This window comes from Loxodonta africana, chromosome 26 (genome assembly GCF_030014295.1).
Source record: "Loxodonta africana isolate mLoxAfr1 chromosome 26, mLoxAfr1.hap2, whole genome shotgun sequence".
NCBI lineage: Eukaryota > Metazoa > Chordata > Mammalia > Proboscidea > Elephantidae > Loxodonta > Loxodonta africana.
In genome coordinates, this window is record NC_087367.1 from 13,415,472 (window position 1) to 13,432,605 (window position 17,134).

Here is a 17,134-nt window from a genome sequence, read left to right on the forward strand (position 1 = left end):
CTGGAACACAGGAGAAAGAAATCTTTAGAAGTGGCTGTCTACGTTTCAAATACAATGTTCGATGAGTTATTAACTACAAAAGATTATACCTGTAATACTTTCTCTTCTCAGCTCATATTAAGTTTTAATGAGCATTGGGACTAGGGTACTAGAAGACCACCTACGGATTCTAACGACAAGGATGTTACACCCAGGGACGGGTAATGGTGTTCGCCGTTTCCGTCACAAGGCAGTAACGTAACGATCATCACTAGATACTCCATAAAAATGCTGATCAGCTATTGTCACTGGATGGGTTTCCAACAAATCACCAGGGAAGAGAGACAGAGGCATCAGCTCCTACCCTGTCTTGTTATTTCCACACCTGTGTCCTAGGCAATAGTCAAGAAGGGGTAAAGGCAGAATCATGGCAACCATCATAAATAATACACTCTGAATAGAAAACATGAATAATAAATATTCTGGTTGAGAGCTCAAAAGGAGAAAGGAGAAAGACACTTTTGATATATGTGTGTATTATGATGACAGTAGAGTTAAAGAAAATGAAAATGTAATTTTAAATACATTAAAGTACTGCCAGAATTTTTAAGGCTTGCTTTTGTAGATAAAGATTTTAAAAACAGATAGCCACAATTAGTGGATTCGGGTTATTGTTCAAGATGGAAGGGCATGTGCTTGGGCACGAGGACTTAAACTACTAAACAGTTTCGAAAGATTCTGTTACTCAGAGATGACAGCCAGTAAACAGCTTCCACAGATTCCAAGTAACACCCCCAAGAGTATCACTCTGCCCAGCGAGCAGTATGCCAGTTGAATGTGCGAACGAATGCTACACCCATCCAACTATAAAAGGTCTTTTATACTTTTTCTATAGAAGAGCCATAATTTTCTACTCACTGAAGCAGGAGTAGCAATTACTCTTTCTCCTTCAGTTAAGAACTGCTTACAGTAACACACCAATCATTGAATCTTACATATTCACACGTGACTGGATTTGGCAAATACAAATATCCAGGAGGCAACGATGCATCCCTTCCACCTTCCCCCCCAGACTCTCACTCCCAGGTTCTGGTTTGAGAGTGTCATACAGCACACAGCTCCTCAAAGCAATGGTATTAGATAAACGGAAGGAAAAGTTTCAACATATGTAATTCCGTTATTTTCCCATATGCTGCTAATGGGAATATAGGCTGATATAGCCCTAATACGGCCATAAAGATCAAGGAACTTAAAAATATTTATGCCTTTTGACCCAATAGTTTCAACCTGAGACTATATGCCACGGAAATCATCTAAAAAGCAGAAATAATCTCATGCATAAAAATGAGATGTTATTTAAAATAGTAAAAATTATAATCGATGTTCAGTTATAGGTAAGCTAAGGTGTACCCATAAGGACCCTTACGGAATCAGTAAATTTATACAGAGTTCCTAAGAACAGGATCAATATTTGTATATTAACATTAGGCTAAAGTATTTGAAATTTTATAAAGTACGATCTCAATCTCAACCACGTAACATTTTGTAGAAAATAAAGATTAATAGTTGAAGCTTGGGTATCCAGGAAAATATGATCTTTTTTATTTTTTTTTTCTTCTTACCTGTATTTTCAAATCATCTTTAAAGTGCGTGAATTATTTTCTTAAAATAGATATAAAATTATACTAATTTTAAGCAATGCTTTTTAATTCCAGTAAAAAAATGGGAATTTGTATTGCCTGTGCTTTTTCTTTCTTAGGGTACTGCTATCTTTTATTACAATAAATAATAAAAATAAACTAAAACCAACCAAACCCGTTGCTGTCGAGTCAATTCCGACTCATAGCGATCCTACAAGACAGAGCAGAACTGCCCCATATGGTTTCCAAGGAGCGCCTGTTGGATCTGAACTGCCGACCTTTTGGTTAGCAACCATAGCACTTAACCACCACACCACCAGGGTTTACAGTAAATAGGTAGGTAATGTTCAAATTGTAGTACTAGGTGTTTTAATAAAAATAATAAGCGTTTGACCTTTGAACTGTTACAGGGTTAGAAATGAAATAGTTTTCTATCTCAAGTTACTTTTTCAGCCTCAATGAGCCTGAACCAAAGTCATCTGGTGGCTTAAGAGATTCCTTTATTAATTAATTAACCTTAAAATGGGCACAGGCTTGCTACCAATGCCCAAGGGAAGAAGACAGAAAGGACACTCACAGCCACATGTGTACAACCACGCACACAGTTCACTAAGGCTGAAACACAGCACATCAAGGGAGGCGGAAAACTCCATTACTTTTTATGGCTATTGTCTACTATGTGCAAGGCAGTGGGTTAGATGACTTTGGGTCATTTTTCACAGGACTGCCATGTGCAGAAGGGAAGGAGATTTGCATGGTAAGACGCTTCTGTTGACCTGAAATACTCTTCTCCTGCCTTGGACTCTCGCTTATTTTTAAAACCCATGCATACATGACTCTTCTGTGACGTCCCTCGGCCCCTCCAGTTACCTTCTCAGTGATCCCACAGCACTCTGTGCAGACGTCTCACAAAGCTCTTATTCCATTAGATTTCAAGCAGCAAAGGGAGGGTCACATATTCCACTACACAGACTAGACTGCGAACCATGAAAGGAGGCTGCTGTCTTGGTTCTCTAAGCCAGGCCATAAAAGGCAATGCCTGGAATGGTGGTTCACAGAAAATGTGTATCAGCTGTACCTGAAATGATGGGTAGGGTTTTGAACTCAAGAAAGTCAAAGAGAAGGAAAGATAAGTTGGGAGGAGAAAGTATGTGACTATTGAGGAGGTTACAGAAAAACAGATATCCAGGCAAAAGAAACAGCCAAGAGCAAGGACTCCAAACCCACGGCCATCAAGTTGATTCTGACTCACAGCAACCCCATAGGGTTTCCAAGGCTGTAAATCTCTATGGAAGTAGACTGCTACACCTTTCTCCTGAGGAACTGCTGGTGGTTTCAAACCACTGACCTCTCGGTTAACAGTTGATCGTCTTAACCACTGTGCCACCAGGGCTCCTTATGAACATGGACAGGGAGGTAAAAATGCCAAGAACATTACCAGGGAAAAGGAGTTTGGTTTGGGTTTGTACAAGGAACTGGTAAAGGAAAGGCTAGAAGGGTAGTTTGGAACTAGGTATCCAGGGGCTCTGAGCGTCAAATACATAAATGGATTATATTCTGTAGGAAACAGAGAGCCACTGAAAGTCCAGAAGCAAGAGACTCCATAAGCAGTACTACACTCTAGAAAAATCAGCCTGACAGCACTGTGTGAGGTGGATGGAAGGAAAATCACCCTTAAGTGAGATGCAGACAGAAAGAGAGCAGAAGAACCAAGGCTATGTACACATGATAAACAGACAGCATACTTACAGTAAGAACAACTTCAAAACTCAACAACAACAACAACAAAAAAACCAAACCCATCACCACAGGGTCAATTCCAACTCACAGAGACCCTGTAGCACAGAGCAGAACTGCCCTATAGGGTTTCCAAGGAGTGGCTGGCTGGTGGATTCAAACTGCTGACCTTGAGATCATCATCACTCATGGCCCACTAGTGCTCAATACTGAAGGTTTTCTGGAATGAAGATGCCCCTAGAAATCTTCCTCACTTACATATGCAAGAACAGTGCTGTGTATAGAAAATGTCAAATAAAAAGACTTCAACTTTCAGCAACTGACATTAACAACTCAAATATACCCCATGTTACCAACTTTCAGCATTTCTAGAAGGCAAGCGATAAACAAATGAGTTTTTGTCAGCTGATCTGTTTTCTGGCACTGTTCATAGCACGGTGCTGTGGTGGTTAGGGTACAGGCTCTGGACCCAGACAACTGGTTTGAATCCTAGTTCTGTCACTTATCAAACGAGGATATGATGGTACCTATAATTTCCTAGGATCTGTGTAAGGTCTGACTGAGTTAATATATGAAAAGTCTTCAGAACTGTGCCTGGCACAAGATTACTGCAATCACTATTACCATCTTCCGCGTCCTCCCTGGTCTAGCCTGGTCCCATAGTTACTCCCTGGTCAGCATTATTTCTACTGTTAGTTCAGTTAAAAGAAAAGGGTAGGAACAGATGCATGGAACCAGGGAGAGATGAGGGGAGAAAGAAGAGATCAGACCCAATGGAGAACAGCCTGTGACGCTGTCATGGATGGAATCGTGTCCCCCAAAAATGCCAACTTGGCTAGGTCATGATTCCCAAAGTTATATGACTGTCTACCATTTTGTCATCTGATATGATTTCCCCATGTATTGTGAATCCTAATCTCTGCCTGCGGTTGATGAGGCAAGATTAGATTGTTAAAGAAGATCAGGGTGAAATGTAATTCCCTTATGTGGGTCACATTCCTGATCCAATGCAAAGGGAGTGGCCTATACCATCTTTTATCTTAAAAAAAAAGGAAAGGGAAGTGAGCAGAGAGTGGGTACCTCATACCACCAACAAACAAGAGCCAGGAAAATAGCATGTCCTTTGCACCTGGGGTTCCTATACTGAGAAGCTCCTTGACCAGGGGAACACCGATGACAAGGACCTTTCTCCAGAGCTGACAGAAACAGAAAGCCTTCCCCTGGAGCTGATACCCTGAATTTGGACTTGCAGCCTACTAGAGTGTGAGAGAATACATTTCTCTTTGTTAAAGACATCCACTGGTGGTATTTCTGTTATAGCAGCCCTAGACGACCAAAATAGATCCCGTCAATGAGACAGACTTTTTTTCTGTCTGGAAACAGGCTCTGAAGGAAATTCCACAGATGAGTGAGTGGTGGCAGTGTTTCATTCTCAAATGGTCCTTGGACAGATGTCAAAATTCTGTTGTTTATTGAATGTCCCTCTCATTACTTCATTTATAAACCGTAGCTAAATGTTAAACCTCTGACATGGGATGAAAGCAGATGTCTTCCCCTATCATGAGGCAATGTACAGGATTTGTGGTCAGGACACAGGCTTGTAATCGGGAGAACACTATAGGATCAATCTGCGAGCGTGGTGATCCTCCAAGTCAAAGCTCTGAGAAGTCTGGGTTTTTTGCTCGTGTTTTGCTTTTCTAAAATTATCAATTCTTTTTTTTTTTCTCACCTACATTTTATTATAAGAATTTTCATATATACAGAAAAGTTGGGAAGCAGGTACAGTGAACATCTGTATAGCCATCATCTTGTTATTGTTGTGTGCCATCGAGTTGATTCTGGCTCCCAGTGACCCTACAGGACACAGCAGAACTGCCCCATATGGTTTCCAAGGAGCGGCTGGTGGATCCTAATTGCCAACCTTTTAGATTCAATAATTGTTCACATTTTGCTACATTTGCTTTATTTATCTGTGAAAATATTTTCTGAGCAATCTGAAAATAAGTTGACATTATGACACCTCACCCTACGTACTTTACCATTTAGCTTCAAAAAATAAAATTTTTTCCTTGTATAATTATATCATTACTGTACCTAAAAAAATTAATGCTAATTCTGCTTCAAAGGCCAGTGTAGCAGGGGCAGTGGTTTGGGGACCATGGTTTCAGGGGACATTTAAGTCAATTGGCATAATAAAATCTATTAAGAAAACATGATGGATCCCACTTTGAAGAGTGGCGTCTGGGGTCTTAAATGTTAGCAAGCAGCCATCTAAGATGCATCAATTGGTCTCAACCCACCTGGAACAAAGGAGAATGAAGAACACCAAGGACACAAGGCAATTATGAGCCCAAAAGACAAAGGGCCACATAAACCAGAGACTACATCATCCTGAGACCAGAAGAACTAGATGGTGCCCGGCTACAACCGATGACTGCCCTGACAGGGAACACAACAGAAAACCCCTGAGGGAGCAGGAGAGCAGTGGGATGCAGACACCAAATTCTCATAAAAAGACCAGGCTTAATGGTCTGACCGAGACTAGAAGGGCCCCGGTGGTCATGGCCCCCAGACCTTCTGTTGGCTCAGGACAGGAACCATTCCTGAAGCCAACTCTTCAGACAAGGACTGGACTGGACAGTGGGGTGGAGAGGGATGCTGGTGAGGAGTGAGCTTCTTGGATCAGGTGGACACTTGAGACTATGTTGGCATCTCCTGTCTGGAGGGGAGATGAGAGGGTGGAGGGGGTTAGAAGCTGACGAAATGGACACGGAAAGAGAGAGTGGAGGGAGAGAGCGGGCTGTGTCATTAGAGGGAGAGTAATTGGGAGTGTGTAGCAAGGTGTTTTTCTGGTTTAGCAAGGTGTATATGGGTTTTCGTGTGAGAGACACTTGATTTGTAAACTTTCACTTAAAGCACAATTATTTAAAAAAAATTTTTCAAAAAGAATTAATGCTAATTTTGAGTTTCTGACACTGTTAAGATGCAATGAGGTATGCTGTTGTTAAGTGCCATCAAGTCAGTTCCAACTCACAGTGATTGTACATACAACGGAACGAAAGAAACACTGCCCTGTCCTGTGCCATCCTCACAATTGTTGCTATGTTTGCATATATATTTTTTTCTCTTTTTATTCTGTTTTAAATGAAAGTTTACAGTTCAAGTTAGCTTCTCATTCAAAAATTTATACACACAGTTATGTGACCCTATGTGCTCTCACTATCATGTGACAGCACACTCCTCCTTTCCACCTTAGATTTCCCATGTCCATTCAACCAGCTCCTGTCCCTTTCTGCCTTCTCATCTTGCCTCTGGACAGCAGCTGCCCATTTAGTCTCATATATCTACTTGAACTAAGGTGCACACTCTTCACAAGTATCATTTTACATCTTATAGTCCAGTCTAATCTTTGAAGAGTTAGCTTCGGGAATGACTTTAGTTGTAGGTTAACAAAGAGTCTGGGGGCCATGTCTTCTGGGGTTCCTCCAGTCTCAGTCAGACCATTAACTCTGGTCTTTTCACTAGAATTTGAGTTCTGTACCCCACTTTACTCCTGCTCTGTCAACGACTCTATTGTGTTCCCTGTTAGGATGGTCACTGGTGGTAGCCAGGTGCCATCTAGTTCTTCTGGTCTCAGGCTGATGGAGTCTCTGGTTTATGTGGCCCTTTTTGTCTCTTGGGCTAATATTTTCCTTGTGTCTCTGGTATTCTTCATTCTCCTTTGCTCCAGGTGGGTTGGGACCAACTTATGCATCTTAAATGGCCGCTCACTAGCTTTTAAGACTCTAGACACCACTCACCAAAGTGGTAAGCAGAACATTGTCTTAATAAACTTTGTTACGCCAATTGACCTAGATGTCCCCAGACCCCTGCCCCTGCTACTCTATCCCTCAAAGTGTTTGGCTGTATTCAGGAAACTTCTTAGCTTTTGGTTTAGTCCAGTTGTGGTGACTTCCCCTGTATTGTGCGTTGTCTTTTCCTTCCCCTAAGATAATTCTTGTCTACTATCTAGTTAGTGAATACCCCTCTTCCTCCCTCCCCACCCTCGTAACCATCAAATAATGTTTTCTTGAGTTCTTATAATAGTGGTCTCATATAATATTTGTTCTTTTGTGACTGAATAATTTCATTCAGCATAATGCCTTCCAGATTCATTCATGTTATGTTTCACGGATTCATCTTTGTTCTTTATTGTTGTGTAGTATTCCACTGTGCGAATATACTATAATTTATTAATCCATTCATCTGTTGATGGGCACCTAGGTTGTTTCCATCTTTTTGCTATTGTGAACAGTGCTGCAATGAACATGAGTGTACATTTGTGTGACGGCTCTTATTTCTCTAGGCTATATTCCAAGCAGTGGGACTGCTGGATCATATGGTACTTATATTTCTAGCTTTTTCCAAATCAATTTCCAAAGTGGTTGTACCATTTTACATTCCCACCAGCAGTGTATAAGTGTTCCAGTCTCTCCACAACCACTCCAATATTTATTATTTTGTGATTTTTTGATTAATCCTAGCCTTGTTGAGGTCTCATTGTACAATGTTTTGATTTGAATTTATCTAATGGCTAATAATCATGAGCATTTCCTCAAGTATCTGTTAGCCACCTGAATGTCTTCTTTGGTGAAGTGCCTGTTCATATACTTTGCCCATTTTTTAATTGCATTATTTTTCTTCCTGTTTTTGAGGTTTTGTAGTATCTTGTAGGTTTTAGAGATTAGACCCTGATCAGATATGTTGTAGCCAAAATTTTCTTCCCAGTCTGTAGGCTGTCTTTTTACACTTTTGGGAAAGTTTTTTGATGAGCATAAATGTTTGATTTTTAGGAGATCTAAGTTATCTAGTTTCTCTTCTGGTGTTTGCACATTGTTAGTAATGTTTTGTATTCTGTTTATGCCATGTATTAGGGCTCCTTGTGTTGTCTCTCTTTTTTCTTCCACGATCTTTACTGTTTTAGATTTTATATTTAGGTCTCTGATCCATTTTGAGTTAGTTTTTGTGCATGGTGTCAGGGATGGGTCTTGTTTCATTTTTTTTGCAGATGGATATCCAGTTATGCCAGCTCCACTTGTTAAAGCGATCATCTTTTCCCCGTTTAATGAACTTCGGGCCTTTGTCAAATATCAGCTGCTCATATGTGGATGGATTTATGTCTGGATTCTCAATTCTGTTCCATTGGTCTATCTATCTGTTGTTGTACCGGTACTAGGCTGTGTTGGCTACCACGGTGGTATAACAGGTTCTAATATCAGGTAGTGCGAGGCCTCCCACTTTGTTCTTCTTCTTCAGTAATGCTTACCTTATCTATGGCCTCTTGCATATATATCTTAAAAATAAAAGTTGGTTTGTAAATTTTATTCTCGGGAATGCTGTGGATCAGGTGCAGGCAAAGCTGAGAAGGACCATGACTTGCTCTTCAATAGCATCGATAAACTAAATGGATAAAGTCAGAAGAGCACACTCCTTGGGAGCAGGGCCTGTAAGAAGCTCCACAGCTCTCCCCAAGTTCCTCCGAAAGGCCTGTAAAAAGACCCTTCTGACTATGAGGGGTTCCCCCCCCCTTCTTAAGTTCTCCTTTTCTAGATTTTTCTGTTTATTTTTTTTACAATGGCGAGAATTTTATAATTAGAAAACTTTTTAAAAAGTAACTTTGGACTCTGTAACTCCAATACAGACGTTTCTTCACCTTTTCAATCACTGCAGTTAAAAATAAGGGCAGAAACATAAAAAGACCAGACTTACTGGCCTGACAGAGACTGGAGAAACCCTGAGAATATGCCCCGGGCGCCCTTTTAGCTCAGTAATGAAGTCGCTCCTGAGATTCACCCTTCAGCCAAAGATTGGACAGGCCCATGAACAAAATGAGACTAAAGGGGCACACCAGCCCCAGGACAAGGACTAGAAGGCAGGAGGGGACAGGAAAGCGGGTAATAGCAAAACCCAAGGTCGAGAAGGGGAGTGTTGACATGCTGTGGGGTGGTCACCAATGTCACAAAACAATATGCGTACTCATTGTTTAATGAGAAGCTAGTTGCTCTGTAAACCTTCATCTAAAGTACAATGATAATTAAAAAAAAAAAGGCAAGAAACAAGGTTGCAAGATAACTTGCCAGATGCTGCCTTATGAAATACAATTAACCTGATGGGTTTCTGTATTATATATATGTTACAAAGCTTTATACCATCAAGTAATCCACCACATAATTGGTTACAAATGGTGTTTATTGTCATTTGCATAAAAAGTTAGGCATTTGGCTCTTGGTCAGAAATATAACCCCGTATCATAAATGTTTCTATGGAAAAACAGCATCATCTTAAATTTGACTTACATTTGCGTATATCTTTTCTAGAACACAGCCTTCTCCCTAGGGACCAAAACCAAAATCCACTACTGTCCAGTAGATTCCGACTTACAGTGACCCTACAGGACACAGTACAACTGCCCCAAGGAGTTTCCAAGGAGTAGCTGGTGGATTTGATCTGCCAACCAACCCTCTGGCTAGCAGCTGAACTCTTAACCACTACGCCACCAGGGCTCTCACTGTGGGGAAGACTCGTAAAATCACAGGAATTTAATGGAGTTGCTTTGTGAAGTGCAGGGATCATTCCTGTTACAAACACTGATAACGTAGTTTAGACGGTTAACGTTGAACTCAAGGTTACATCCTTACCAAAAGCCAAGGGCCACAAAAAGAGACTTACCAGACTGGTGCTCTGAACAGGCTCCGGCCCAGTCTTGGCCGCGGCTTCTTCCTGGCCCGGAGCATGCAACACAGCAGCAGTTTCCGGGGCCAGCCCAACCAGCTGCCCACTCCCTGTACTCTTCAGCTTATCTGCAATTCGCTGGTTTTCTTTCTCCAGCTTGATTTTGGCTAACTGTGCTTCTAACATCCAATGTTCTTTTTCCTGCTCCAGTTTAGAAATCTTCTCCAAACTTTGCTGAACCTTGAAAAGTAACAGAGTTTTATACCTTAGAGGATGATAACAGACAAAACTAAGTGGCCCAGAAATACTTTTTAGAATGTAAATCAAAACTACCTTTCAAAGGTGAAAACAAAGCTTGACCCTGGAATAGGGAAAGATTTATTAAGCAGAGTACAAAGAGCACAACCATAAAACTGAGAAATCGAACTATAGTAAAATAAAAGAAAAAAACCCTCTATACATCAAAAGGTGTCAAGACAGTGAAAAGGAAAGCCACAAAATGGAAGAAGACATTTCAAAGCATGTGTCCGAGAGAGAGGACTCATTCAGAACAAATGAAGGATTCCTACAAATCAGTAACAAAAAGGTAGATAACCCAAGAGAGAAATAGTCATACACACACACACACACACACACACAAACACTTGAACAGTCACTTGAACAAGACTGTTGTGGTAGCTGTTGTGTGCCAACAAATCAATTTCGACTCATAATGACTCGACAGAACAGAGTAGAAATGCCCCATAGGGTTTCCTAGGCTGTAATCTTTACAGAAGCAGATGGCCAGGTCTTTCTCCCACAGAGCGGCTGGTGGGTTCAAACTGCGGACCTTTTGGTTAGCAGCTGAGCACTTAACCACTACGCCACCAGGGCTCCTTTGAACGAGACTACGAACATATACAAAGAGGGTGCTCAATAATACTATTCATCAAGGTACTACTCATCAAGGGAAAGCAATTTAAAACCACCTGAATGACTAAAATTAGAGAGAAAATAACTAAAGGTGGGCACGTCTGTGGAACAATTGGAACTACATACAGCGCCGGGAAGAGTGAAATTTGGGACGAACACTCTGAAAAACTGTTTGGAAGATCTCTGAAAGCTGAACGTATCATATCCTATGACCCAGCCATTTCACTTCTAGACTTATACCCAAGAGAATGTATGCATATATTTACCAAAAGTCACATATAATAATGTTCATAGCAGCATGATGGCTTGAAACTACTCAACTACTCATCAGCTTTAAGAATGGATAAATAAATTATGTATATTTGCAGAATGGAATACAAAACAGAGATGAAAATGAACACATTACAACTACCTGTAATAACATGGACATTACAAACACAACGTTGAGCAAAGGAAGCCAGGATACATAGTATGTACTGAAAGAGCATATACTTCACAATCGCATTTAACAAGAAGTTCAGTATCAGGCAACAAAACTAAGCTATGCTGTTAGAACTCGGGATAATGCTTATATCTGGGGGACAGAACAGTAGTAGCTGGAAAGGGGCCCGAAAAAGGCTTCGGGGGTCCTAGTAACTGTTTTCTGTTTTTCAAGGTTTACCTTATATAAAACAAAACCCACTGCCGTTGAGTTGATTCTGACTCATAGAGACTCTGTAGGACAGAGTAGAACTGCCCACAGGGTTTCCAAAGAGCAGCTAGTTGATTCGAACTGCCCACCTTTTGGTTAGCAGCCAAACGCTTAACCACAGTGCCACCAGGGCTCCTTACCCTACACAGAGGGATGGTATAATTTTTTTTTTTTAATCTGGGTACTGGTTTCATCAGTGTGTTCACCTCATAAAAATTCACCAACATGTGCAATAATGATTTGTGTAATTTTCTGTAAGTATATTTCAATAAGAAGTTAAAAAAATTCTCCAGGCAAATAAAATTCGAGATGCCATAAATGACGGCAATCATCAAGTAAGTTCCAAATGCTTTAACAACTATCACGATTAAACAATTACTGTGGGCACTCTTCATAATATTTTATCCCCCTGATGGACGCCTCCTAACAGGCCTACAATTCTCACTTCTCACAGGGGTTCCCAGCAGCTCGACCACTTTCAAAGGCAGCAAAGTGCAGAGCTGGATTTGGGCCCCCATCTGTCGGCTCACAAGCCTGGTTCTTTACACTATACCACACTGCCTCCCACTGGATCTATTAATCCTCACGGAACTCTGAAAGGTAGGTATCCTCCCACTGGAGAGAGGGAGGACATGAGGCCTAGAGAGCATATCTGACTAGCACACAGCTGCTCAACGGTAGAGTGGGACAAGCGTTAGCTTTGAAGTCATGCGGTTCTGCCACTTGCTAGCCATTTTACTTGGGGTCAAAGTTACTTAATTTCTCTGAATCTTACTTCCCTCACACAAAATAAGAATACCGAAGATGAATTTCTAAGGTATCCTACATTTTGTTGTCTCAGGAATTTGGTCAGAAATTACTTTACGGATTAAACTTCTAGATCCAACATCCTAGGGCATTAATGTCAAATAGGTAAGTGATATGTTTCCAATGAAAATAAGGTCAGTAGAGACAAAGTATTGTCTCAGATGAATGTACTTCTGCTGTCTTTCAACATTTCCAAACCTAACAGCAAGCGAGGTGTTGAATAAATCTCTTGACATGTTAAACTGGTGTCAATGTGTAGCAACTTCTGAAAAAGACAGTACTACCACCCACCCCCAACCAGTTCGTTTCTGCTCATTTAAGAAATGAAAATATCTCTGGGCATCTAGCCCCTCTCTCCTTTATTGCCTTAATATTTCAGGTATTTAAGTCTATTGCCTAGAAGAATTAATCATCACGGCCAAAGTGAGTCGATACCACGTTAGTGGCAATTATAACACCAACTGAATATTTACTTATGTAGCCTTCAATTTAGGCCTATTTATTTTTATTATTATTTTTTTTTTATGCTTTAGATGAAGGTTTACGCAGCAAATTAGTTTCTCGTTAAACAATTAATACACATATTATTTTGTGACATTGGTTGCCAACCACACAACGTGTCAACATTCTCCCCTTCTTTACCTTGGGTTCTGCATTTCCATTTGTCCAGCTTTCCTGTTCCCTCCTGCCTTCTCTTCCCTACCCCTGGGCTGGTATACCCAGTCAATCTTGTATACATGGTTGAGCTACGCGTATTACTGTTTGTTTTATGGGCCTGTCTAATCTTTGGCTGAAGGGTGAACCTCAGGAATGACTTCAGTACTGAGTTAAAAGAGTGTCCAGGCTCATACTCTCGGGGTTTCTACAGTCTGTCAGCCTAGTAAGTCTGATCTTTTTTTTTAAGTTTGAATTTTGTTCTACATTTTTCTCCAGCTCTGTCCTCTATTGTGATCCCTGTCAGAGCAGTCAGTGGTGGTAGCCAGGCACCATCTAGTTGTACTGGACTCAGTCTGGTGGAGGCCGTGGTAGATGCGGTCCATTAGTCCTTCAGACTAATCTTCCCCTGTATCTTTAGTATTCTTCATTCTCCCTTGCTCCCGAAGGGGCGAGACCAGTGAAGTATCCTAGATGTCCGCTCGCAGGCTTTTAGGACCCCAGACACTACTCACCAAAGTAGACTGTAGAACATATTCTTTATAAACTATGTTGTGCCAATTGAGCTAGATGTTTCCTGAGATCAGGGTCCCCACAGCCCTCAGCCCAGCAATTCAGTCCCTCAGGGAGTTTGGATGTGTCTCTGAAGCTTCCATGACCTTGCCTTGTACAAGTTGTGCTGGCTTCCTCAGTATTGTGTACTGTCTTACCCTTCACCAAAGCTATCACTCATCTATTGTCTATTTAGTGTTTTTCCATCCCTACCCCTCCCCTCCCTCATAAACCATCAAAGATTGTTTCTTTTTGTGTGTGAACCTTTTCATGAGTGTTTACAATAGTGGTCTCATACAATATTTGTCCTTTTGTGATTGACTTATTTCACTCATCATAATGTCCTCCAAATTCATCCATGTTATGAGATGCTTCACAGATTCATTGTTGTTCTTTATCATTGCATAACACTCCATTATGTGTATGTACCACAGTTTGCTTATCCATTCTTCTGTTGATGGGCATGTAGGTTGTTTCCACATTTTTGCTCCTGTGAATAATGCTGCAGTGAACATGGGTGTGCATATGTCTATTCATCTGACGACTCTTCTTTCTCTAGAATATATTCGTAGGAGTGGATTTGCTGGATCATATAACACTTCTACTTTCTAACAATTACCATGGTTTTCCAGGAGCCATACCTGTTGTGCAAGGCCTTCTCGACTTTCAGTAGAACTCAGAAGGACCCGGCGGTTTGCCAGTGCTTCTTCATAAGGCACAGACTCTAAGAGGGGCTATGGAAAAAGCATCAGAAGAATTAAAGGAAAAATAGTGTACCACTCCCCTGATCCTACATATGCAAATAAGAATGTTAAATGGGGTTTGGCAATCAGATGTATGCCAACACAGACTACTTCCCTTAACACATACGGAAAAGGACCTTTTTTTGAGGAAGAAAAATAACAAAGGGGAACTTGTACCAGCTATAAGCTACACTAACTAAAACCATATGGATTTGCACAAAAATAGACTGATGAAGGAACAGAAAATTCTAAAACAGACAAAAGTATATGCGAAATTGATTATGTGACAAATGTTGCATTTTTAATTCAATGGAGAAAGGATGGGCTGGATAAATGGTCCAAGGACAACTGACACTATTTGGATCCCTATTTCACACCTTATAACACGATAAATTTAAATGAGGATTTAAATTCAAAAATTTTGACCACAAAAATACTGGAAGAAAATATAGATGACTATTTCTCTAATCTTAAAAAGTACCCCTGGCTGCGAATCACCATCGTAAGAAAAGAGACATGATATAAAAATTAACACCTCTATTTTGAAAGAATATAGCAAACTGGGGGAAAAATACTTCCAACATAAACAGAGGATTAAAATTCTTAATATATGAGAAGCTCTTTCAACCCTAATTAAGGACATCTATTTAAAAATAGGTTAAAGGTCTGAACAGAGAATTGACGGAATATAAACAAACTTTAAGAAGAATGTTCTACCTGACTAATAAAAATGTAAATTAAAACAATAAGAAACCTCTCATCTCTCAGACTGACAAATATTTTTTAAGATTATAATATCCTTGGTTAAATTTATACTTCTATTGCCAGTAAATTATTAAGTAGGTAACCTTCCCAAACTGTAGTTTGGCAAAATGTGCTAAAATTTGAAACACGTGCAGACTCTGAACCGGTAATTCTATTTCTGTGATTTAATCTTAAAGACATAATTTTTAAAAATTTAGAATATAGGGAGATAGGGAGCCTTATACATTGTAAGGAATGTAAAATACTGCAGCCACTCTGAAGGGCAATTTGACAGTAACAAAAGGAGCAAGCCACATGACCTAGAATACTCCATTTCTCAGTAGCTACTCTAGAGAAATACCCACACATGTGCTCAAAGAGTCATTTACAGAGCTAGCCATTGTAGTAGTATTTTAATAGCAAAAAAGTTAAAAAGATCCTAAAAGCTCACCAATAAGGGAATACCTAAATGAACCACAGAACTTTGATATTGTACAATTCCGTGCCATGTATAAACGAAATACAGCTAGCCCCATATGTAAGGATACTGACAGATCTCTAAAACATATTTTAAATGAAAAGCAAGTTGCACAATAAAACATACATTTACATGGAGAAAAATACTATATGTTGTCTATAGGTCTGTATATGGAAACTCTGGTGGTATAGTGGTTAAGAGCTACGGCTGCTAACCAAAAGATTGGCAGTTCAAATCCACCATGCGCTCCTTGGAACCCCTATGGGACAGTTCTACTCTCTCCTGCAGGGTCGCTATTAGTCAGAATCAACTGGACGGCAATGGGTTCAGTTTATCGGTTTATATAACCAAAAAAACCAAACCCGTTGCCATTGAGTCAATTCCAAGCGACCCAATATGACAGAGTAGAACTGCCTCATAGGGTTTCCAAGGAGTGGCTGGTGGATTTGAACTGCCAACCTCCTGGTTAGCAGCCATAGCTCTTAACCACTGCGCCACCAGGGCTCCAAAGGTGTATATAAAAGCTCAGGAAGAGTCTAGAAGGTTATACACCAAACTGATAATAACTATGGTTACCTCTGGAAAGCAACTGGAATTCGAGACTATAATTTACCTGTAATGTTCTGAATTAATGTAAGACTGTGTTTATGTGTCAGGTGCAATTAAAAATTAAAAAGAAATGAAAAGGATGAAGTAAAAAACAAATGCATAAAGTTGCATGTACAATAATACCTACGGTAGCATTGTTCGTAACAGTGAAAAATGAGAAACAACCTTAATATCCACCAGCAATGCTTTGGGCTAATTAAATTACTGCACATTTACAGAATGAAATACTATAGATAAAATATTATTGACACATTAATGATGGCAGTCCTTTATAGATACATATAAACTGGTATATAAAAATATTCACAACGCTTAAGAAGAAAAAAACCAGAGGTTAAAACAGTGATATGCACAGAGGCACATTTTGCTTTTTGTAGCATATATAAATGTGTGCACATTAAAATTCTTTTTGAAACATATACTCCGAGAGAATTAACAGTAGTTGTCTTTGGGTGGTGGGACCTGAAGTGATGCTAATTTTCTTCTTCACGTACCTCTATCTTGTAGTTTCTTTTTACAATGACTATGTATTTCATAGTCAGAAATCATTAAAAACACATTTCGGTTTTTTGTGTTCTATGATGTTCTGAAGTCTGACACTTACTGATTGCCTGGCTGCCTTGCCCTAGGCATTCTGCTCAGCACTAGGGACGTGAGGCCAGCATGGCCAGCTGAAGCTTACAGGCAAAGCTGCTTATCAGGTGAGATTAGGTCTCTTGTCACCTCCTCCTCCCCACAGACCAGAGGTGTAGCAAGGGCTGTTGTCGTTAGATGCTGTACCATCGAGGCAGTTTCGACTCACAGTGACCCTATGTACGAAACACTGCCCAGTCCTGTGCCATCCTCACTATCATTTTTATGCTCGAGCCCATTGGTG

The 17,134-nt window shown here is 40.3% G+C and overlaps 1 protein-coding gene across 6 annotated transcripts in view; it reads right to left on the reverse strand.

The window, feature by feature from the left end:
- PPP1R21 (protein phosphatase 1 regulatory subunit 21) overlaps positions 1-17,134 on the reverse strand; it is an 85,461-nt gene that overhangs the window by 17,187 nt on the left and 51,140 nt on the right. For 5 of the 6 annotated variants that reach the window (XM_023557254.2, XM_064277121.1, XM_064277120.1 and 2 more), the window contains 2 exons: positions 14,325-14,417; positions 10,065-10,307 (listed from right to left, as the gene is read on the reverse strand). In XM_023557254.2, coding sequence (XP_023413022.1) covers positions 10,065-10,307; positions 14,325-14,417 — 336 coding nt within the window. Of the gene's footprint in view, positions 1-7; positions 6,076-10,064; positions 10,308-14,324; positions 14,418-17,134 lie in introns of those variants that run through there. The other variant, XM_064277122.1, reaches the window with a different exon arrangement.